General features: G+C 39.2%; 2 protein-coding genes across 6 annotated transcripts in view; one reads left to right on the forward strand and one right to left on the reverse strand.

The window, feature by feature from the left end:
* Positions 1–4,788, forward strand: part of SLC5A1 (solute carrier family 5 member 1) — a 138,074-nt gene extending 133,286 nt beyond the window's left edge. For 4 of the 5 annotated variants that reach the window (XM_084993137.1, XM_021072101.2, XM_084993138.1 and 1 more), the window contains one exon: positions 2,721–4,787. In XM_084993137.1, the coding sequence (XP_084849263.1) occupies positions 2,721–2,938 (218 nt within the window). In that variant the 3' untranslated portion in view covers positions 2,939–4,787. Of the gene's footprint in view, positions 1–2,720 lie in introns of all 5 variants that reach the window. The other variant, NM_001164021.1, reaches the window with a different exon arrangement.
* Positions 4,789–8,694: 3,906 nt separating this feature from the next.
* SLC5A4 (solute carrier family 5 member 4) overlaps positions 8,695–24,655 on the reverse strand; it is a 33,729-nt gene continuing 17,768 nt past the window's right edge. Inside the window, 7 exon segments of the mRNA NM_214182.1 lie at positions 8,695–8,954; positions 9,294–9,396; positions 11,270–11,485; positions 17,314–17,482; positions 20,172–20,322; positions 21,992–22,099; positions 23,936–24,071. Of these exon segments, the coding sequence (NP_999347.1) occupies positions 8,740–8,954; positions 9,294–9,396; positions 11,270–11,485; positions 17,314–17,482; positions 20,172–20,322; positions 21,992–22,099; positions 23,936–24,071 (1,098 nt within the window). The 3' untranslated portion in view covers positions 8,695–8,739.

The raw sequence follows: 24,655 nt of genomic DNA on the forward strand, positions 1-24,655 counted from the left end.
TGTTTTCAATCACCTTTTCTTTTTCTTCTCTTTCAGAATTCCTATTATGTGTAGATTGGCCTGCTTTATATTATCACATAGATCTCTTATATTGCTTTAGTGTTTTTTCATTTGGTTTTCTGTCTTCTGTCTTGATTGGGTGATTTCCATTATTCTATCTTCCAGATCATTAATTCATTCCTCTGCATTATTCATTCTGCTCTTTAGTGCCTTTAGCTCAGTTTGCATCTCCAAAAATGAATTTTTTAATTTTTCTTGGCTCCTCCTTATATTTTCTAGTTCCTTTCTAAAGGAATCTGCATTACTGTTCATATCTACTCTTAATTCCTTGATATTTAGCCTTAATTCCGTCAGTATTTTCATTAGCTGCCTTTTGAACTCAATTTCTGTCAGACTGCAGAGGTCTGTTTCATTGTTTGCTGCTTCATGTGAATTCTGTTTCTTTAACTGGTAATGGTTTCTGAGCTTCTTCATCTTGCTTATGTTTTTCTTTTTCTGTGTGTTTAGGGAAGCCAAACAGTAGTCTTGGAGGGCTATTTCTATGCAAGAGCATCCCTTTGTATTTTGTGGGGGATTACTATTTAATATTTGCTGTCTCTTTCTTCAGTGTGAGCAGGCTGTTGTCCTCAGGTTGCTGAGTGTGTTTTCAGGGAGAAGGAGGCACTGGGTAGTAGGGATAATAGTCAGTGCCTGGTTGCTGGGCTCTTAACAGCAACAAGGACCTGCAGGAAGGTGGCACAGGCTACTCCTTGTTGCAGGGCCCTAGAAAGTGATGATGAGCCTTAGGCAGATTTACAAGGTTCCCAGAGCATTTGGCAGTGGCAGCAGCAGGGTGTGTGAGTTCCCAGGGCAGTGAGAGCAACAACAGGTAGTGTTAGATTGCAATGCCTTCTGCTGAAGTGATTGGAGGTGCAGGTGGTGCCTATTCAGGGACCCCTAGTGGTAGCAGGCCATGCCCATGTCTGGAGCCAGAGATAGCTATGGTGGTTTGCCCCCACCACCTGCAGACCACGCGAGAAGCACCCTGTCCCGCTTAGCCCATGCAGGAGGTGCTGTACTAGCTACTTCTAGTTGTAGGGTCTTGGGAAGGGACAGTGATCAAGCATCTGGGCACTGCCCAGAGTGTTTGGCTGTGGCAGCTGCAGTATGGGTGTGTTCCCAGGAGGGCGACAGCAATAATGTGTGGTGTTTGGTTGCAGTGCCCTCTTTTTTTTGCCGACCCCTGAGGTAAGTGGGGCCACAGGTGGAGCCCACTCATAGGTCCCCAGTGGTGGCATGCCACGCCTCCCTCTGGCCCCCAAGATGACTGCTGTGTTCCATCCCTGCTACCTGGAAATCACGCAAGAGGCACCACATTGCACTTAGCCCCCTGCTGCCCTTAGCCCAAGCAAGAGGTTCCTGGCCACGTGTAGCCTGCACAAGAAGCACCCAGGTCTCCCATAGCATGAGCACCAGAGCCACCCCTCCCTCTGAGAGCCTGCACACATACACAGGGAGATTCCTATGCTGGTCTGCCCCTCCTCCTATCCCCCTCCCCAACAATGGTGCCTTGCTTATCCTGCAGGCCCAGACCTTCTCCTGGGTTCCCTCTGCTGTTGTGTTCCACTCCCCAGCCCGTAGCACACTGCTCCCCCACCCGTGGCACAGCACTCCTTAGCCCCTTAGGCTATCCCCCCACAGCCAACCTTAGTCCTCTCCCCGGGACTGACCTCTGGAGCCTAAGTCTCAGCGCCCTTTTTTGGGGTTTAAGTTCTTCTACCTGTATTCAATAGATGTTTGGTGAGAGTCATTTTACATGTATATGCGTTTTTTTTTTTTTTTTTTTTTTTTGATGTGTTTGTGGGAGAAGGTGAGCTTGACATCTTACTCCTCCATCATCTTGATCCACCTCCTGTATCAGGAACTATTTAGACCAATCCTTACCACATGGTTGGATCTGTTGTGAAGTCTTGGAATTTTCAGATGTAGTCAATGTATTCCTGAGTCATGCCAATCTCATTGCTTTTCAGTGATGTAGCAAACAGTTATGAGTTTCTGTGTTTGAGAGGTGGGTTTTTACATATCCTTCATATGTCACAATACCCCAGACACTTTTTTTTTTTTTTTGTCTTTTTTGCTATTTCTTGGGCCGCTCCCGCGGCATATGGAGGTTCCCATGCTAGGGGTCGAATCGGAGCTGTAGCCTCCGGCCTACGCCAGATCCACAGCAATGCAGGATCCGAGCCACGTCTGCAACCTACACCACAGCTCACGGCAACGCTGGATCGTTAACCCACTGAGCAAGGGCAGGAACCGAACCCGCAACCTCATGGTTCCTAGTTGGATTCGTTAACCACTGCGCCACGACGGGAACTCCTTTTTTTTTTTTTTTTTTTTTTTTTTTTTGTCACCCAGACACTTTTTAATGGTTCTTGTAAACTATTATCTCCAGTTTGATTCTGACTTTTCTAAATCCAAGTGTATTTTCATTGGGTCCAATAGAGATAAAATATAGGCTAGCTGTGATCATAAGGACATAGAATCCATCTGTTGGAGTCATCTTGTAATTAATTAAGTTTATTTATACATTCATTTGTACCATTTCCATTCCTGCAAATGAGAAAATTGGAAAATGTCCACAGAATGGCAGATTTGATGGCATGGCACCCCCCAAAAAAACCTTCTCTAGTGTCTCCTGCTTCTGTATCTAACAATACTCTTGTACCTTTCCCCTGACACAGAAGTTCCTGAGGAGAAGAAAGGATGCTTCAGGAGGACCTATGACCTGTTTTGTGGCCTGGACCAGCAGAAGGGCCCCAAAATGACCAAGGAAGAGGAGGCAGCCATGAAGCTGAAGATGACAGACACCTCAGAGAAGCCTTTGTGGCGGACAGTAGTGAACATCAATGGCATTATCCTGCTGACCGTGGCCGTATTCTGCCATGCATATTTTGCCTGAAATCCTGCCTTCTGCCACAGGCTGTGCCCTGAAGGCTGGACTCTTTACTCTGTTTCCTTTTAGTCCCATTCTGTGCTGTCAAAGGGACACCAGCCAGTTGTAAATTTTGCCTAGTCAATAAATGTGTACATTTGTAATTAGCCAGAAAAAAAAATCAGTGATCTGTTATTAACTTATGTATTTGAGGCCAGTGTCATACAGTCATCTGTACATATCAGAGCTGCAGAAGGAAGTCCACTCAGTCGGATGTCTAGGAAAAGGCAGACTAAGAAACAGAAGTCCCGTGATGTCTGATGCAAGTTTGTCTCAGGTAGATTCAGCATGTCAGTGTTGTTTGTGATCCTTGAATGTTATTTTAAGAGTTGTGGTCGCCCTGGTTCCGGCCACTTTCCCTATAAAACCTCACCTCTCATAATTTTTCAAAAGAAAAAATCCCCCCCCTCCCGATATCATGTCAAGTTTTTCCCGGCACAAGAGTAATCAATTTGATAAGTTGATGAACACATTGAAGCTGAGGATGGAAGTTTGATGGAGTCCCCATCCTGGGTCTTTGCTCTCCAAAGGAGAGGTCTGGGATGGTAATACTTACCCCCAAAGAGAGGGACCCAGGTGCCAATCTCAGGCCACTAGGGAAATCAGGTAATCTTGAGTCAAGGCGATTTTCTGCATTTCTTAGAAGTGTCCATTGTGAGTTCCTTGGGTTGAGATTTCATTCATTTTGGCATATCTTTTGCCTGTACTGTCTTAGTCACTCAGCAATGTCTGTGGACCAAATGAATGATATGAACATTTGTTTATAAATGTTTGCTTTATTTTTGGTTAACTTTTTCTTATGGCTGCACAAAGTACACACTCTCGTGACTATAATGAATTGGGGTGCATTTCCAGAGGCCTGTCTTCCTCATGGTGCCAATGCTGGCATACAGGTCTAGAAGCTGACTCTCTCACATAATAGAGCAAATGCACCTCTTGGAGGCAGCCGTCATCTCAAAGTAACCACACTCTCCTGAAACACTGAAACTTTTTGGCCTGAGACCCTCCTTCTATGCGCTCACATGACCATAGCTCATATTTTTTTGAGGTGTCTTGATTGATGATCATCCACTGACCAAGGTTAGAGTGGGTGGTCTCTGTTCCAGGTGGTAGCACTTGACACTCTTATTTCTTGTTTCCTAGGGAGAATTTTTAAAAATTAAATTTAATTAATTTAATTCTTTTAATTCCACCAGTGAAATATTAATTATAATATAATCCTGTGGAAGTCATGGTGTTGGTATTGACTGGTTTCAAGCTAGCTTGGAAAAGAGAAGTGATCTGAGATTCTGTGGAGCTAAGAGCGGTTCCTTGGGTATAAAAGTGGCTTAACAGGTATACAATGGCTTGTTCTTGTATAAGGAAAAGAAAATTTTGATATGCCCTTATATTCCCCTTAAAGCTCAGGCAGAGAAGATGGAAAAGTGGAGAATTTCACATTATTCAGAGTACTTGTGGGAGTTTGTGATGTTTTTGAGCTTTGAGAGGATAAAGAGGGATTATAGAAAGTTGGGGAATGGAACAGGCATAAAGTATCTAGATTGTCCTAGATTCTGTTTCCGACTTTGCCAATGATTCACTGTGTATATTGCAGTAAATTATTTTGTCTCAACTGTGTATTTTCCTCTTTGAAAAATGGAGACCTTGGTGCTTATAGCATCTACCTACCTCCTCTGGGTGTGACAAGGTCATTTTGAAAAGGGTTAGGATATACATACATGAAAGATGCCAAGCAAATGTTATATTAAGCTTCATTAATGTAGTCCCATACATTAAATTTTACTACTTTGGTAAAAATAAAAGACATTAAAAATGATAACATCCTGGTTTCCTCTTTTCTAAAGATTCTAGGCAAATATTGAACATGTCTGTGGTGAGCATTAGTTGGCACAAGATATAGATTAGAAAGCAGGAGCCAGGACAGTTGAGGATAGAATCTAGCAACTTGAACAAATTAACAACATATAGCAAAGTTTGGAGATGATTTCAACTTCAAAATCTCTAGTAAACATGAGGTGAGTAACTCTACCTTCAATGTATAATGTTCCATCAGGACAGACCAAATCACTTGGGTAACTGGGGCCCAGTAAGTGATAAACTATACTAGAATAATTTCAGGGGTTCAGGAAAGAGCTATTCTTTTCCTCAAATGGAAGATGTGTGTTATGGGGCAGTGTGATTGCTGATTGCTTATTAATGCTCAGTTTATAGAACTGAAAAATCATACCCTATCAGGCAGAAAAGCCTCTTTAAATATGGATGACCATCCTTAAAAAGGCAAATAAAATAAAATAAAATAAATATGGATGACCATTTTAAAAAGGAATCTTTCAAAATGAGAAGACAAGGCTCCTTTCCTACAGAGTGATGGTGGTCTTGGGGCCTTTGACATATCTGAGAGCATTTCTTGCTTCCATATAGCTGAATCGGGCATTGATGTAAAACCCATTTTTTCCCTGGTACTGAAATCACCATTTCTTAAAAGATTCACTACAGCTTGTTCTGCTTCACAAAAGTAAACCCAAGGAGAAATATGTGTATTTAGCTGGAGGAGAGAGATTTCTCTCTCTCTTCCTTCCTTCCCTTCCGCCCTCCTTTCTTTCTTTCATTCATTCATTCACTGTGCCCATGGCATGTGGAAATTCCTGGGCCAGGGATTGAACCCGTGCCACAGAAATGACCCAAGCCACAGCAGTGACAACATAAGATCCTTAACCCACCGAATCACTGGGGGACTCTGAAAGAGATTTCTTAACATTACCCCCAGCCCACTCCCAGGAGGACTCCTTCTAACCTCCAAATTGGATTTTGATGAATCAAGTTGTTTGAAGTGCTCTTTTCTTCACAGGTTGGTGGGGATGGAATTAGGGAGCTGTGGGTGAGGTTAATAAGGCAGTATTTTTTGACTGGCTCTGAAGGATTCAGGTGAGTGTTGTTCAGTCCCCAAGCTCCACTTGAATCCCTGTCCCAGCCAGCCTCTTCTGTCAAAGCAGCTTCTGCTCTTCTGTGAGCACTCTTCAGAGACTCCCAGGACATGGACAACAATGCTTTCCTGTTCTGTGGTACCTCCCAGCTTGAGAGAAGTTGGCCCTCAGATGGATCTGCATTCCTAGAACACACTGAGGCCAAATTGTCAAATTAAACACTAGTGGGAGTTCCCATCGTGGCGCAGTGGTTAACAAATCCGACTAGGAACCATGAGGTTACAGGTTCAATCCCTGGCCTCGCTCAGTGGGTTAACGATCTGGCATTGCCGTGAGCTGTGGTGTAGGTCGCAGACATGGCTCGGATCCCGCGTAGGCTGGATCCAGCTCCAATTTGACCCCTAGCCTGGGATCCTCCATATGCCACAGGAGCGGCCCAAGAAATAGCAAAAAAAAAAAAAAAAAAAAAAAAAAAAAAGACAAAAAAAATACTCCATTCAAATGGGAATCAAAATGGAGCAGAGGTAGCTATATTTATACAAAAAATGGAACTTCAAGTAAAAAACCATAACAAGAGAAAAATAAAGCCATTCTAGAATGATAAATGGGTCAACTTAGCAAAAAACATGTAACAATTGTAGATACATATACTCTCAAAATCAGAGTGCCTAATTATATTAGGCAAATACTAGCAAATCTGAAGGGAGTAGCAGATAGCAATACAGTAATAGTAGAGGAATTCATTACCCACTTTCAATAATGGATAGATCATCCAGATTAGAAATCAGTAAGGAAACACTGGACTTGAACAATGGTTTAGACCAAATGGATTTAACAGGCCTATATAGAGCATTCCTTCCAACAGTAGCAGAATATACATTCTTCTCAAGCACACATGAAACATCCTCCAGGATAGATCATGCTAGGTTACAAAATAAGTTTCAGCAAATTTTAAATAATAAAATTATACCAAGTGTTTTTTCTGACCAAAGTGGTATGAAACTCGAAATTAGTAACAGGAGGAAAACAGGAAGACTCACAAGTATGTGGCAATTAAATAACACACTCCTAAACAACCAATGGGTCAAAGATAAAATCAAAATTGAAATTAAAAAAATCTTAAATAAAAATAGAAACACTCACGCCAAAAGCAGTGCTGAGAGGAAAGTTTATAATGATGAATGCTTACATTAAAAAAGGAAATATTTCAATTAAACAACTCAATTTTAACCTCAAGGAACTAGAAATACAAGAACAAGCTAAGCCCAAAGTTAGCAGAGGGAAGGTGATAACAAATATCAGAGCAGAAATGAATGAAATAGAGAACAGAAAAACAATAGAAAATATCAATGGAATTAAGTGTTGACAAATTGATAAACTTTTAGTTAGACTTAACGAGGGAAAAAAGAGAGAGGACTCAAATAAGTAAAGCAATAACTGAAACAGGAGAATTTACAACTGATACCATAGAAATACAATGGATTATAAGAGAATATTGTGAACAATTATACACCAAAAAATTGGACAACCTAGAGAAAAAAGTGGAATACACATTACTAAGTAGGAATCACAAAGAATTACTTACTTGTGGAGTTCCCGTTGTGGCACAGTGGTTAAGGAATCCGACTAGGAACCATGAGGTTGCGGGTTCGATCCCTGGCCTTGCTCAGCGGGTTAAGGATCTGGTGTTGCCGTGAGCTGTGGTGTAGGTCACAGACATGGCTCGGATCCTGGGTTGCTGTGGCTATGGCATAGGCTGGCGGCTACAGCTCCGATTGGACCCCTAGCCTGGGAACCTCCATATGCCGCGGGAGCGGCCAAAGAAAAGACAAAAAGACCCCCCCCCCAAAAAAAAAGAAGGATTACTTACTTGTTATTGGTAACAAAGATTGAATGCAAAAGATTGAATGATAACAAGGAAGTTGAATTATTAATCAAAACCCTCAATATATTCTGGCTATGAAAAAGAAGGAAATCTTGCTATTTGCTACAGTGTGGATGAACATTGAGGGTATTATACTAAGTGAGAAAAGTCAGTCCGAGAAAGACAAATACTATATGATTTCACTTATATGTGGTATCTAAAGACATTGAACTCATAGAAAGAAGAAAATAGAAATAAAGACATATATTCAAGTAACAATGCCAATAAAGAATTAATGTTAATATAGAAAATTAGATTCTGGTAATTGTTGCACAACTCTATGACTATTCTAAAACAGATGACTGAATTGTACACTTTAAATAGATGCATTATATGAATTATGTTTTTTTAAAGTAATCTAAAATCACTGGCTTGATGTGCTAACATTTAGCAGAGCATCTTTTGAGACATTAGCTGATAATATCCAGTAAATTCATAAACATAATTTACAATGGGCATTTCCAGCTCACTTCCCCTCAACTATTAGAAAATATTTCTATTTTCCACATCTTTGAGATCAATGAAAGGAAGACAGAAGGAGAAGTTCACATTTATGGATGAGGCGATTATATTGTGAGGCAGAGTTGGGAGAGGCATTCCTTCTATGTGGAAATCTCTGGAAATTGCAGAAAGCAAGTGTAAGGTAGGGTAATCTGCCTGGCTAGCTGTAAAAAAGAAATTAGATCCAGTGCTCCTAGCTTATATACATGTAGAGTCAGCTCACTGACTTTCCAAATTATCAACTCCTTCTTTTTCTTTATTGACGCAAGGAACAACAGAAGCTAAAAACCAAGTCTATAGTCATCCCGTTCAATAAAATTACCAAGTGCTTATCTGCTTTGCAAAACAAAAAACTACACAGTGAAAAATCAAGAAAATTATCCTTTATTTAATAAATATTCTAGTAGCTCAGAGAGAGTTTAGGCAAAATAGCCGTGGACAAAGACTGCCACTGCCAGGAGGAGGATGGCATTGATGTTCACTATAGTCTTCCATAAAGGCTTCTCAGATGTGTCTGTCAGCTTCCTTTTCTGGGCTTCTTCCTCCTCTTTACTCAGTTTGGGGCCTTTCCTTTGCAAACCGCAGAACAAGTCATAAGCCTTCCTGAGACATCCACGAGTTTCCTCAGGATTATCTGAAACAAAGAAATAAAAAAAGATCACAAAACATGGGAAATGAAACTCCTGTCACAGGTAATTGTAAAGAAGGGTTATAATCACTTCTAAGTTTTAGAGGAATCCTGCAGAAACAACTGGCACACAGATCCATGAATAGATGATGGTTGGATTGACAGATAGACTAATGGACAAGTGGATGAAGGGGTGGATTTTGTGTGTAACAAATTGTTGTTGGGAAAGTACGATTTTAAGGTTTCAGCTTGCCATAAATCTAATTCATAGCATTAAAAAAAATCCTAAACAAATCCAGGCACATAGAGTTTCTATGTGAAAGCCAAATGTAAATCAGGTATTACCTTCATCAACACCATCATGAGCCTCTTCGTGTCTTTTCTCTTCTGCATCTAAATCAATTCGTTCTTCTGTACTATTCCGAAGAGCCCAGCACAGGCGATATAACTAACCAGAGACCAGAGCACATTAGTGATAGGCAAGTGTTTACAATCACGCAATGATACATTTGTTTACTGTATAGCACAAAAAAAAAATCAACCAGCACAGAAATGTACAGGTAACAAACAAAAGATCTTCCACCCCACTCACCTCAAAACAGTGATAACCATTTAAAATTATTTGTTTTTAATTCTTCCAGTAATTATTAAAACTCTTCAATAATATGTTTAAAACTCCTATCTCTGGATTTACAATGTCTTAAAATTCAAATATTTATCTAATTTATGCTATACCTTGGCCTCCTTCATTGTCCCTATCATTCAACTGTTATTAGCTACATCAATTTGGCTTTCAGTTTGCCTAGTGGTTACTCTTTCAATTTTTAAAATATCTCCTTAAACTCTGTCTCTGGATCCATCATGTGTGTTTGTTTGTTTGTTTTTTGCCTTTTCTAGGGCCGCTCCCACGGCATATGGAGGTTCCCAAGCTAGGGGTCTAATTGGAGCTGTAGCCACTGGCCTACACCAGAGTCATAGCAACGCCAGATCTGAGTCACGTCTGTGACCTACACCACAGCTCACAGCAATGCATAGATCCTTAACCCACTGAGCAAGGCCAGGGATCGAACCCACAAACTCATGGTTCCTAGTTGGATTCGTTAACCACTGTGCCATGACGGGAACTCCAGATCCATCATATTTAGATAGAATCTGTGTGCCTTTATTAAGTTCTGATAGCAATTTATACTCTTACATGGTCATTTTCCAACCCACCTCCAATTCTTAACACTACTATTATTTTAAAACAGCTAAGCTTTATAGAGTTTCAATTACTTTCTATAAATATATTTAAGATTTTCATGGTTAGTTTGTATGTGGATTAAAATTTTTGAAAATAAGTAGCTAGCATTTATGCTTTTATGTAATTTTTTTTGTGTGCTGTTGATTCAAGACATATGATTGGATAAATACAAGTTCTAGGTCATTCTAAGGAAATTGTTCCATGTGTCAAATGGGTTTTAAAAATGATAATCCATCATCTAGCTCAAAGTCATATTTGTCTCATGACTTTCTTCTATAGATTTACTGGAATCTGTAATTGGCTTTCTTGTTTGTTGTTGATATATATGCATATGCTCCCACTGTATTACTGTGATTCCTAATAACTTCATATAAGATTCTCAATCATTGAATTATAGTATAAAAAGCCATTTTCTTTGCAAAAACTCCCCTATTGGGGCTTCTTGAATTCTTTTTTTTTTTTTTTGGTCTTTTTAGGGCTGCACCTGTGGCATATAGAGGTTCCCAGGCTAGGGGTCAGATCGGAGCTATAGCTGCTGGCCTATGCCACAGCCACAGCAACGCTGATCCGAACTGCATCTGCAACCTACACCACAGCTTGTGGCAATGCCAGATCCTTAACCCACTGAGAGAGATCAAGGATTGAACCTACATCTTCATGGTTACTAGTCAGATTCATTTCTGCTGAGCCACAATGGGAACTCCTTGGATTCTTGTTCTAACTTGGACTAGGTGTTTTCCAGTCTTGCTGAAAACCTATCATCCTGAGATTTTTCTTTTTCTGCATTGCTAGGTTAGGTCCACACACTCACTATTTAAATCTTTCTCCAAAACTTTTTACCTCCTAACTGTATTGAGAAGTTTTTTGAAGATGAAGACCATTTTATAATCACTTATTCATTGGTGCTTTACATGTACTAGGTACAAGTTGTTTTGTGGAATGGCTGGATGATAGTACCTTGGGTTCCTTCTAGCTCTAGTGATGCTATAATCCAAATGTATGGAATTTGCACACCAGTTAAAGTGTTAGAAAGCAAAGAATCCTTTTCAAATGAACATATCTATTATTCACTACTCACATGTACATCAGGAATGGGTTTTGTTAACAGAGAAATTGCCAGGACGACCAGTATGGAAACAAAAAAGAGAATTAGGGCAAAGTACAGATAGTGTACTCCACAGATGATTTGGGGGCAGTTACTGGCAGCCAAGCAACTCCCTGTTCCATAGACAAACTCTGCAATCATACGAATGAGGCCCATCACAAATCCAATGATTAGACCCCAGAAGGCTCCCTGAGGAAGAGAAAAGAATAAAATTATTGTATTTAGAAAAGAGGAGACACTCATTCCAGTAAGTAATAGTTATTATCCTGTCTGTGTTCTCCACTAAGGACCAAAAAATGGCCAACATTGACCACAAGGTTAGCAAAAGCAGGGAAAAGTTGCTAATATGTTACCAATGGGCTATCGCTCTCCGTGGTTCTGAAATATCATCCCACTGTTGGTTATCCAACTCCAGGACACTAATGCCTACTCTGACCCATAATGAAGTTTTCCTTGACTTTGACCTTATATATAGATTTTAAAACTTGTGATTTATTTTGTGGGGTAAACGTAACTATGGTTTATATTATACAATTTAAAGAGTTTACATTAGACGCTTTGGCAACTCTCTCAAGCTTTTGACACTTAAAAGCATTTATTTTTTCTGAGACATTGGTCAGGGTAGAATCATGTATCCCCTGTTCCCCTGATCAAAACGTTATATTTAGGGGAATCAGCATTGCATATGAATTAAGATTATGAGCTTTGGATGGAGAAAGACCTTAGCCTGAATCCCAAGATCCCAGTTACTAATATTAAGTAACATATGGAAAGCATATATATATGCATCTGTTCCTCATTTGAAAATTATAATTATAAGGCTAATATCTGCAAACAGGTAAGGGATTAAAGGTACATGGTCCATAGTAATCAATAAATTATATATATCATAATTAGAAACATGTTTTGAATCTTCGCAAATGTGGTAGATTTTCATCTAAATACTTCATATTTAAAAATCTCTTTTAATCCTCACAGCAATCTTTTAAGGTAGGTACTTAGCTTAATCTTATAGAGAGTCAAGCAGTTTTATTAAGATCACAATTATTAAGTGGTAGAACCAGGATGAACCCTGGCAGTCTTACTCCAAAACTTGTGTTCCTAAGCTCTGTGATGTGGATGTATATGCTATTTTATAAGAAATGTAACCCATAATATAGGAGCACCCAAATACATACAACAAATAATAACAGACATAAAAGGAGAAATTGATGGGAATACAATAATAGTAGACTTTAACACCCCACTTGCATCAATAGACAGATCCTCTAGACAGAAAATCAATAAGGTAATAGAAATCCTAAATGAAACAGTAGAAAAGTTAGACTTAATTGACATTTTCAGGACATGCATCCAAAAAAAAATCACAATATATACATTCTTTTCAAGTGCACATGTAATATTCTCAAGGACTGACCACATACTGAGGCACAAAACTAACCTCACTGAATTTAAGAGTATAGAAATTATTTCAAGTATTTTCTCTGACCACAATGGCATGAAACTAGAAATCAACCAAAGGAAAAGAAATGAGAAAAAACTTACTACATGGAGACTAAACAACATACTGCTAAAAAACCAATGGGTCAGTGAGGAAATTGAAAGGGAAATTAAAAACTACCTCAAGACAAATGATAATGAAAGCACAACCATTCACAATCTATGGGATGCCACAAAAGCAGTTCTTAGAGGGAAATTCATAGTGACACAGGCTTTCCTCAGAAAAGAAGAATCTCAATCAACAACTTAACCTACCACCTAAAAGAATTAGAAAAAGAACAAAAAACCCTAAAGTCAGCAGAAGAAAGGAAATCATAAAGATCAGAGAGGAGATCAATAAAATAGAGATTCAAAAAACAATAGAAAAAAATCAATAAAACCAAGAGCTGGTTCTTTGAAAGGATAAACAAAATTGACAAACCTCTGGCCAGACTCACCAAGAAGAGGAGAGAAAAAACCCAAATAAACAAAATAAGAAATGAAAGTGGAGAAATCCCAACAGATACTGCAGAAATACAAGAAACCATAAGATAATACTATGAACAACTATATACCAACAAATTTGACAACCTAGAAGAAATGGACAACTTTCTAGAGACATACAGCTTGGCAAAACTGAATCAAGAAGAAACGGATCAATCCCATTCTTGGGCATCTATCCGGACAAAGCTCTACTTAAAAGAGACACATGCACCCGCATGTTCATTGCAGCACTATTCACAATAGCCAGGACATGGAAACAACCCAAATGTCCATCGACAGATGATTGGATTCGGAAGAAGTGGTATATATACACAATGGAATACTACTCAGCCATAAAAAAGGATGACATAATGCCATTTGCAGCAACATGGATGGAACTAGAGAATCTCCTACTGAGTGAAATGAGCCAGAAAGACAAAGGCAAATACCATATGATATCGCTTATAACTGGAATCTAATATCCAGCACAAATGAACATCTCCTCAGAAAAGAAAATCATGGACTTGGAGAAGAGACTTGTGGTTGCCTGATGGGAGGGGGAGGGAGTGGGAGGGATCGGGAGCTTGGGCTTATCAGACACAACCTAGAATAGATTTATAAGGAGATTCTGCTGAATAGCATTGAGAACTATGTCTAGATACTCATGTTGCAACAGAAGAAAGGGTGGGGGAAAAAACTGTAATTGCAATGTATACATGTAAGGATAACCTGACCCCCTTGCTGTACAGTGGGAAAATTAAAAAAAAAAAAAAGAAGAAACGGATCAACTGAACAGACTGATCACTAAAAATGAAATTGAATGTGTAATGAAAACACTCACTATAAACAAAAGTTGAGGACCAAATGGCCTCACAGGCAAATTCTACCAAACATACAAACAACTTATACCCATTCTCCCTAAACTCTTCCAAAAGACTGAAGAAGAATGAACACTCCCAAAGACACTCTATGAAGTCACCATCACATCACTCTAATACCAAAACAAGACAAAGACACTACCAAAAAAACTACAGGCCAATATTTTTGATAAATATAAACACAAAAATTCTCAACAAAATTTTAGCCAACTGAATCTAACAACATATAAAAAAGATCATACACCACAACTAAGTGGGATTCTTCCCAAGTTCAAGAGGATGGTTCAACATACAAAAATCAATCAATGTTATATACCAATTAACAAAAGAAAGGTCAAAAACTATATGTTCATCTCAATAGATGCAGAAAAAGCATTTGACAAAATCCAACATCCATTCATGATAAAAACGTACCAATAGAGTGAACACACCTTAACATAATAAAAGTCATTTCATGTCAAACCCATAGCCAATATAATACTCAATGGAGAAAAGCTGAATTCCTTCCTGCTAGAATCTGGAACAAGACAAGGAAGCCCACTCTCACTACTTTTATTCAACATAGTATTGGAAGTCCTAGTCACAGCAAAAAGACAAACAAAATAAATAAAAGATATCAAAATTGGAAGAGAAGAGGTAAAATTATCACTCTCTGCAGATGACATGATACCACATATAGAAAACCCTAAGGACTCCACACAAAAACTACTCAAACTGTCCAATGAATTTAGCAAAGTATTAGGATATAAGATTAACATTCAAAAATTTGTTGCATTTCTGTACACTAACAATGAAATATAAGAAAAGGAATATAAAAATATAATACCTTTTAAAATCACGCCTCCAAAATTAAATACCTAGGAATAAACCCAACCAAGGAGGTGAAAGACTTGCTGAGAATTATAAAACATTAATCAAGGAAATTAAAGAAGATTCAAAGAAATGGAACGATAGTCCATGCTTCTGGATTAGAAAAATTAATAGTGTTAAAATGGTTATACTACTCAAAGCAATCTGCAGGTTCAATGCAATCCTTATCAAATTACCCAAAATATTTTTCACAGAACTAGAACAAACAATCCAAAAATGTATATGGAAACATAAAAGACCCAGAATTGACAAAACAATCCTGAAGGAAAAAAACAAGCGGGAGGCATAACTATCTCAGCCCTCAGACAATATTATAAAAATATAGTAATTAAGACAGTATAGTATTGGCACAAAAACAGACATGCAGACCAATGGAACAGAATAGAGAACCCAGAAATAAACCCAGACACCTATGGTCAATTACTCTTTGACAAAGGAGGCAGGAATATAAAATGGGAAAAAGTCTCTTCAGCATGTGGTGCTGGCAAAACTGGACAGCTGCATGTAAATCAGTGAAACTAGAACACACCCTTACTTCATGCACAAAAATAAATTCAAAATGGCTTAAAGACTTAAGTGTTAAGACAAGACACAATAAAACTCCTAGAAGAGAACATAGGCAAAACATTCTCTGACATCAACCATACAAATGTTTTCTTAAGTCAGTCTCCCAAGGCAACAGGAAAAACAAAAACAAACAAACAAAAAAAACCACCAATGGGGAGTTCCTATTCTGGTGCAGTGGAAATGAATCCAACTAGTATCCATGAGGACATGGCTTCAATCCCTGGCCTTGCTTGGTGGATTAAGGATCCTGTGTTGCTGTGAGCTGTGGTGTGGGTTGCAGATGTGGCTTGGATCCCACATTGCTGTGGCTGTGGCATAGGCTGGCAGCTATAGCTCTAATTCACCCCCTAGCCTGGGAACTTCCATATGCTGTGTGGCCCTGAAAAAAAGCAAAACAAACAAACAAACCAATAGGACCTAATCAAACTGACAAGCTTTGCACAGCAAAGGAAACCATAAAAAACAAACAAAAAGACAACTTACAGAATGGGAGAAAATAATTTCAAATGATGTAACTGACAAGGGCTTAATCTCTAAAATACACAAGCAACTTATACAACTCAACAGCAAAGGAAAAAAAATCCAAAACAACAACAACCCCATTGAAAAATGGGCAAAAGACCTGAATAGACATTTCTCCAAGGAAGCTATACAGATGGCCAACATGAAAAAATGCTTAACATCGCTAATTGTTAGAGAAATACAAATCAAAATGCCTATGAGGTACCACCTCACACCAGTCAGAATGGCCATCATTAATAAGTCCACAAACAACAAATGCTGGAGAGGGTGTGGAGAAAGGGTACCTTCCTTCACTGTTGGTGGGAATGTAAATTGGTACAACCACTATGGAAAACAGTATGGAAGTAACTCAGAAAACTAAACATGGAACTATCACATGACCCAGAAATCCCACTCCTGGGCATATGTCCAGACAAAACTTCCCTTGAAAAAGATACACGCACCATTATGTTCACTGCAGCACAATTCACAACAGCCAAGACATGGAAACAACCTAAATGCCCACTGACAGATGAATGGATTAAGAAGATGTGGTATATATACGCAATGGAATACTACTCAGCCATAAAAAGAACAAAATAATGCCATTTGCAGCAACATGGATGGAACTAGAGACTCTCATACTAAGTGAAGTAAATCAGGAAGAGAAAGACAAATACCATATGATATCACTTATATCTGGAATCTAACATATGGTATAAATGAAACTATCTACAGAAGAAAAAAAAAACAAACTCATGGACATGGAGAGCAGACCTGTGGTTGCCAAGGGGGAGGGGGAGGGAGTGGGATGGACTGGGAGTTTGGGGTTAGTAGATGCAAACTATTTCATTTGGAGTGGATAAGCAATGAGATCCTGCCGTATAGCCCAGGGAAGTATATCTAGTGATGGAACATGGTGGAGGATAATGTCAGAAAATGTATATACATATGTATGACTGGATCACTTTGCTGTACAGTGGAAATTAACAGTACATTGTAAATAAACTATAATAAAAATTTAGCTATAAAAAAAGAAATATAAAGACTGTACTAGGAGTGCAAATTGTACACTGACTCATTTTAGTGAGAATCAGGAATTGCGGCCGACCACAGTTGAAACTGGGATAAGCCTTGAGTTATATAAATAGGGTGAAAAAGATTGCATTTTTCTATCGGTGAATGAAAACAAAATTTTTGTCATTCCAGCAGTGGAGAAGTTTCCAGATCTTCCCTTACCTGTTCATTGACTCTTTTACAGAAGATGGCAAGCAGGAAGACAGCTGCAATTGGAGGCCCGAGGTAGCTAGATATTGATTCTATGTAATGGAATAGTTGTCCATTTTGAGCAACCTGTACTAATGGGACCCACACAATGCTGATGACAATTAATAGAATAATAAATAGCCTGGGAAGAAAACAAAATTATTTAAATATTAAACAAAAGCCTTATTGGTAATTCCATTATGCTTTAGTTCTTGAATTCATTCTGTGGCTATTCATTGATTTTCCAGATAAAATCAATCTATTTGACTTCACATGAAGCCATACTATGCCTAATGATTAGTAAAATGCTAATAAAGCAACTGCCTATCTATAATTAGTCATAGTATCTTCAACTATGAGATTACATGTTTGAATGTCAGCAACTGATTAATAATTCTCTAATGAGAATAATACAACACACTATTTCTATTAATAAGCAATTCTTTGTTAAATACACAACACACTATTTCTATTAATAAGTAATTCTTTGTATGATAAAGAAAGCAGACTCCCATGTTGGTCTTTTTTTTATAGCTTGAGAGAAACTAAGTCAGTTTGCATAGATTACAATTAAAACATCCTCTATCCAGAATGCAGAGTGAATTGACCAGAAACATTAATTTGTGCATTTTACTACCTGAGTACTTTGACAAGTAGAACAATTGGTTAAAACATTGATAAGCAGAAAGATCCTACGGAAGCACCTGGGCCCCGGGGAGCATGGCTGATTCACTTTTCTAAACTCCACAATATTCTTGTGCTTGCTGTACAAGGAAGCAAACAAATACAATTTATTGGACTTTTTGTAAAATATTATCACTACTCTGTGCTCACCCAAAACAGAAAGGTGGGGATTGGGAGAAGAGGAGGACAAGCAGGGGATTGAGGCACAAGTGTCTCATTTTATCTTTACAAAATCTCTGCAACCTTGCAATAACTAAATGTGGAGTCTGATCAGGATGCCTAGAACACAGTAAAGATTCAATTGATAACACCCACTATCCTTGTTGTTATCATGGTGGAAAGCAAATCACATGCCTCCCTTGCTCTCTTATCTTTGGTTAATTTTTATCACAGGTGGAATAAAATCCAAAGTCTTGTTATGGTTTAAATAGCCCTGTATGACCTCACCTCCCTTTACCTTTCTGATTGTGTTTCCTATCTCTTTCCCAGCTGCTCCTCATGTGCCAACCTCACCCCTTGTGGTCTTCACACACACCACACACGTGACCATTATAATAGTGCAGCATTTACTGTTTCATCCCCACAAAGCCAGGAGAATCACTCCCACACTTCCTTTAGGGTTGTGCTCAAATGTTACCTCCTCAAGAGAGAACTTTCTGAGCATCTCTCTCAAGTAAATGCCAGCCTTTAATTGTGTTTTGCTTTTCTACCAAACACCTTTTGTTACTAGGTATAGAATATACTTATTGTTTATCTTCCCCACAAAGGCATAAGTCCCACAAAGCCAGAAATTATTTTTCACATATATGTTCTTTTTTCATATTTGTGCTCCGGGAGATAGTAGACATTTAATAAAAGATAGAAAAGAAAAACTCAATAATTTATCATTGAGGGCACCGATGCCCAAGATGATGTATCTCTTAGTGGACTTTGGCATCTTGGGCCTGCTGAATTCTAGTACAACTTTCACCACCACAAAAGTACCAATGTCTTATTGTTCTTCCTCTCCTATAGCATTTGTCCAGAGTCAAGATCTGAACCAAGTGGGTCCTTGGAAGTTTTCCCCTCGAGTACTTCATTCACTAAAGCAATTGTAACTGTCTTCAACAATGCACAGTCTTTTAAATAGGTGGTCAATTTCTCTTGGTCCCCTATTTCTTTTTTTTTTTTTTGTCTTTTTGCCATTTCTTGGGCCACTCCTGCGGCATATGGAGGTTCCCAGGCTAGGGGTCCAATCGGAGCTGTAGCTGCCAGCCTATACCACAGCCACAGCAACACGGGATCCGAGCTGCGTCTGCAACCTACACCACAGCTCATGGCAATGCCGCATCCTTAACCCACTGAGCAAGGCCAGAGATCAAACCCACAAACTCACGGTTCCTAGTCGGATTCGTTAACCACTGCACCATGACGGGAACTCCATTGGTCCCCTATTTCTTAATGAATGTAGTTGTTAAACTTCTCTCTAGTAGTGTGTGGATGGCCTAACCTGTTACTATCATCATGTGGTATACATGGAAACTTCTAGAGACAATACATTAGTCTCTCAGAGTAAGTAGGATGTTTATACCCCATGAAAAACACTGGTGGGGCGCTCCCATCGTGGCTCAGCAGTTAACAAATCTGACTAGCATCCATGAGGACACAGGTTCGATCCCTGGCCTTGCTCAGTGGGTTAAGGATTGAGCGTTGCTGTGAACTGTGAGCTGTGGTGTAGGCTGCAGATGCAGCTCCAATCCTGCATTGCTGTGGCTATGACATAGGCTGGCAGCTGTAGCTCTGATTTGACCCCCAGCCTGGGAACCTTCATATGCTGCATGTGCAGCCCTAAAAAGCAAAAAAGAAAAAAGAGGAAAGAAAAACACTGACAGAGGTTCATGAAGGTGTGGTTGGTGGAGGGTGTGAGGACAGGAAGAAATACGAAACAGAGGCATTTGAAAGTCTGGAAAAAACAAATATTTAAAGTATGGGCCCAAGTTTTGTATCTAGAAAGAGAGAAAGTTGGAGTAGGTGTCCTCTAACGTCTCCTCCTCCCACTCTAGAGTGCTATAATTAGTTTCATTGAACCAAAGATGAAGAGGCTCTAATTCATTTCTATAATGTGCCTTTTCCAGAGAAATTGTAGGCAGAAACCAGGAATGTCTCACCGTCCAGCTATAAGGAGCTCTTTCTCTGATGCCTGCTTCCTAATCTTGGTGTAGAGATCCATCGTGAAGAGGGTGCTGGCGCTGTTGAAGATGGAGGTCAGAGAGCTCATGAGAGAGGCCAACATGACTGACAGCATCAGGCCTCGAAGTCCTAGTGCGGAAAAGGATAAAATCACTGGGTAGGAACTGGACACAGTGATCTACAAGGGCCTTGTCAAATCAGAGTTGTTCAAAGATGAAGCGTCACCTGGAACACTCACTAACTGATGTGTCAGTCAACACATGTCATCATTTGGCATTTCCTGCATATTCCCTGGTGATTTGAGAATAACCTAGCATAGAATTTTAGTTATAAATGTAAACTTAGAGATCATTTGAAAGAGAGGAAACTTTGTGCTGTCATCTTTACTTGAGGAGGAACTCTTGGCTTCCTAAAGAGTTAAGGAACTAGAGAGGGAAAAGCCTAGTGGGAGGTTCTGTTGAGGAAGTCTTTGGGGGGCAAAGCAAAGAGTTTTGAAATATTATATCAAATTCACCCTTCAGCTTGCTCTGCTTATTAGTAATGCCCCTAGGCCTCCCAGGACCAGGTGTGGAATGGGGTGAATGGGTCATGTCACTTGTGGGTCATGCGCCCTTCCTCCTCACTGTGTTCATGTGGGTCATGAAGGAGAAAGCTCACAGAAGTGTTAGCCAACCTAAGGTACAAGATCACGCAGTCACTACTGAGCCACTTACCATGCTCTGTTTCTGATCACTACAGATCACCTTCTAGCAAGCTAATAACTTACTTATTTCATATGTGTGGTTTATTTTCTATCTCATGAAACCAGAATGTGAGTTCTACGGGATAGATGATTTTATGCCTTCTTCATGGATGTTTTCTGAGCACCAAGGCACTGTCTGGCACATAGTAGTCACTTAATAAACAGTTGTAAGTTAAATAGATTGAGTCTATTATTTGTATATCACTGTTCTAAAGAAAGGATAAAGAGTTAACCTCTAGTCCTCTGAATTTATGTTTTTACTATGCAACTCTTACTGATAAACCTGTAATTTAAGTACTCTTCATTGCCTTGATAGACAGTCTTGAAACCAGAGGAGGAGGGAGTCTTCTAATAGGAATTACATCTGGTTCATCCCTGTATTCTCCAGGCCAAGAACATGGCTGGTAGCCTATGGCAGGTACTTAAAGTTTGATGAAGGCAATTGAATTACTGGAAGGAAGAACTAACTATTAAGGATTATACCATAACCCTTTCTCATGGCCCATCTCTAGACCTGGCCTCTGAGGCATGAAGTTTTTCCCATCTTTATCAAGGTATGATTGACAAGTACATAATTAAGGCATACAATGTATATAATGTATATCCAATGTATATAATTAAGGCATACAATGTGGTGTGAAATGATTGCAACAATCAAGCTAATTAACATATCTATCACCTCACATGGCTATCTTATTCTGGTTTTGTAGTGATAATACTTGAGATCTGTTCTCTTAGCAAATTTCAAGCAAGCAATACTTTATTATTAACTATAGTTTCCATGCTGTACATTAGCTGTCCAGAACTTATTCATCTTGTAACAAAAAGTTTGTACCCTTAGATTTCACATATAAATGACATGGTGGAGTATTTGCCTTTAAGTGCCTGGCTTATTTCACTCAGCATAATGTTCTCTGGCTTCATCTATGTTGTTGCAAATGGCAGGATTTCCTTCTTTTTTAAAGGCTGAATACTCTTCCCTTATCTACACCTCTATCTCCACTCCCCCCACCACATTTTCTTTATCCAGTCATTAGAGTGTGGATGTTTTCTTACCACTGGGCATCAGTTCCATCACCAGCAATGGATAAGCATAGTTAGAGCAGCCAACTTCAGTACCACAGTGTTTCACACATTCAGAAGGTACTACACAGGCCACCTTCTCTGAGGAGGGATTCAGATAAGTAGATTCAGTGAGTGGGGCCCAAATAGGTAAGATTAACAACCATTTGACATAGAGACAAGTTCAAAGGTCATGAATGAGAGGACTAGACATTGGAGATTCAGCTTTGAACTCCATACCATGGATCTGGTCCTTCTTTGCCCAGAATATGACTGCCTAGTTGTCTCACACCTGTAGCTTCCTGTGTACTAACCTAAGGCGCAGGGTTATTCTTTGAGAAATAAGTGCACTAGAGCAAACACGAGAGGCTGATTCCGTTCTCCAGGAAAGCTGCAAGAGCAGAAATCCTCCCAGGAGCACAGAACTCCAGAGATGAAACAACCACTACTCCCACTTCTACCATCACCACTACAATGACAATAACACCCAAGTTATTCGTGTATCTCATCACTTAGCCCAATGTTTTCCCACCTACACCTAAGAACAGGTGTTACCGTGATGGTTGCTGCAGCGACTGCCCCACATGGGGTGATATCATGCTTCATTGTGGCATTTACACAATATCTGGGTAATTTTCTTTTTTTGCTTAAAACAATATTACAGCAATAGATGGCAAACTTGATAAAAAAAACCCCACGCAGAATACTAACACTTTAGCAGTTTAGCTTCTTTTAGTTATAAAATATTCATTTCTAATCCTTTTCCACCAAGAAATATCTTTTTTGGCATAACTATGGTAATTGTTGAGATAATATTTGTAGACTGCTTTTTATACTTAACATAATAATTTCAGCATTTTCTCAAGCTTTAAGATAGTCTTCAGTCTCTTCTGTGCCATTTTCTTTCTTTCTTCCTTTCTTTCTTTTGTCTTCTTAGGGCCGCACTATGGCATATGGAAGTTCTCAGGCTAGGGGTTGAGTTGGAGCTATAGCTGCTGGCCTATGCCACAGCCACAGCAATGCCAGATCCGAGCCGTGTCTGTGACCTACATCACAGCTCACAGCAACGCCAGATCCTTAACCCACTGAGAGATGCCAGGGATCAAACCTGTGTCCTCATGAATACTAATCAGATTCTTTTCTGCTGAGCCATGATGGGAAATCCTGTGCCATTTTCTATAATGAGGGTATACAATAATTTCTTTGGCTGTTCACTACTTGTTAGATATCTATACTTTCTTTACTGTTATAGACAACACTGCAATGTTGCAATAAGAAGGGATGTCAGTCAGTTGATGTTCATCTTAACAAATTTCAGCTAAATAAACTGATGCCCAGTTGAGAAAACATGAAGTAGATTCAGTGTTATCTGATGTATTGCCCATTAGAAACCAGAGGCATTGATTAACCAAAAAATATTTGGCTATATTTCCTTCACCCTTCATAATAAAGAAAGAAAGTTTATTTTTTAAGGAAAATACCCAAACAACCCAATTCCAAAGCAGTGAAGGTTGGTTCAGTTCTCCAACCATCTTGGAAGGACCAAAAAGTGACAGTGTATCTCAAAGACTTCCTCATTTAGAGATATCCTTGGGCTCAACCATCACACCTCACTCAATTCATATTTTCCCAGTTTTACCTCATCCTTCTGCATTATCTTGTAGACTAACTTAAATCCAAGCCACTCATGAAAACAGGACTCAGACTCAAAGTCTGCAAGGAGACAGGCATGCAGTATAAGAGAAAAGGGAAGATAATGTCAAATATGCCAGCATTTCTTGTTTCTAACCCTCTGCGCAGCTGTTCTTTCCACTTGGGATTCTGTTTTTACCTCCGTAGATAATGGGTTTTCTAATTTGTCAAAGTCTTGATACATCTTAGAACCACTACCCAGAATCCAGGCATAATAAAAAGAGGATTTATGAATTCATAACTTGCCTGTGTACAGGATGCGGCTGATCATCCCCGGCATCACCATGAGGAACATGGGCAGCAGCTTCAGGTATCCACACATGATGCAGGCGGCCTTCACGTGAGACATATCCTTGCCTGACAGGCAGCGCTGCACAATGACCTGCCAGGGAAACACAGCGTAGTCATGAAACAACCATAGAATGACCTCAAAGAAGGGGAGCACCTCTTTTCAGAAATTAATGTTACAATAAGAAATAGTTATGACTAGCAGAAGACAATGGGCTTCAGAGTAAAATCAGAATTTGAATTCTTACTCCTCTTACATAAGAGCTTGACTTCTATAAGTCTCTGATTTCTCATCTCTAGGTAGCGCTATCTCTCGTAGGGCATCCTGAATATTTGGTATTTTTGTGAGACTCTTAGTACATAGAAGTCAATATGCATCACCACTATTAAAACATGTTTACAGCTCCCACGCTGTATTGTCCCTATGGCAAATTAAGCCCACTGACATGGAAACACCAGTGTCAGGAACCATCAGAATATAACCTTGAGATATTCATCTCCAGATTTCTTCAGACTCTTCTGAGGACCTCATCCAGTTATGAATCAAACATTATGGCCCTTAGAAAATGAATGTATATAATTTCATAATTTCTACTTAAGCCGCTCCATTTCTTGACTAAGAATTTTAGCAAAGCAGAATTTTTAACCATAATGCCATAACTTCTTGATATTTATCTC

The sequence above is a fragment of the Sus scrofa genome, chromosome 14, assembly GCF_054392235.1.
Source record: "Sus scrofa isolate SSC_HxYL_T2T_F1_AM1 chromosome 14, Sscrofa_HxYL_maternal_Yorkshire_Landrace_v2.0, whole genome shotgun sequence".
Lineage (NCBI taxonomy): Eukaryota > Metazoa > Chordata > Mammalia > Artiodactyla > Suidae > Sus > Sus scrofa.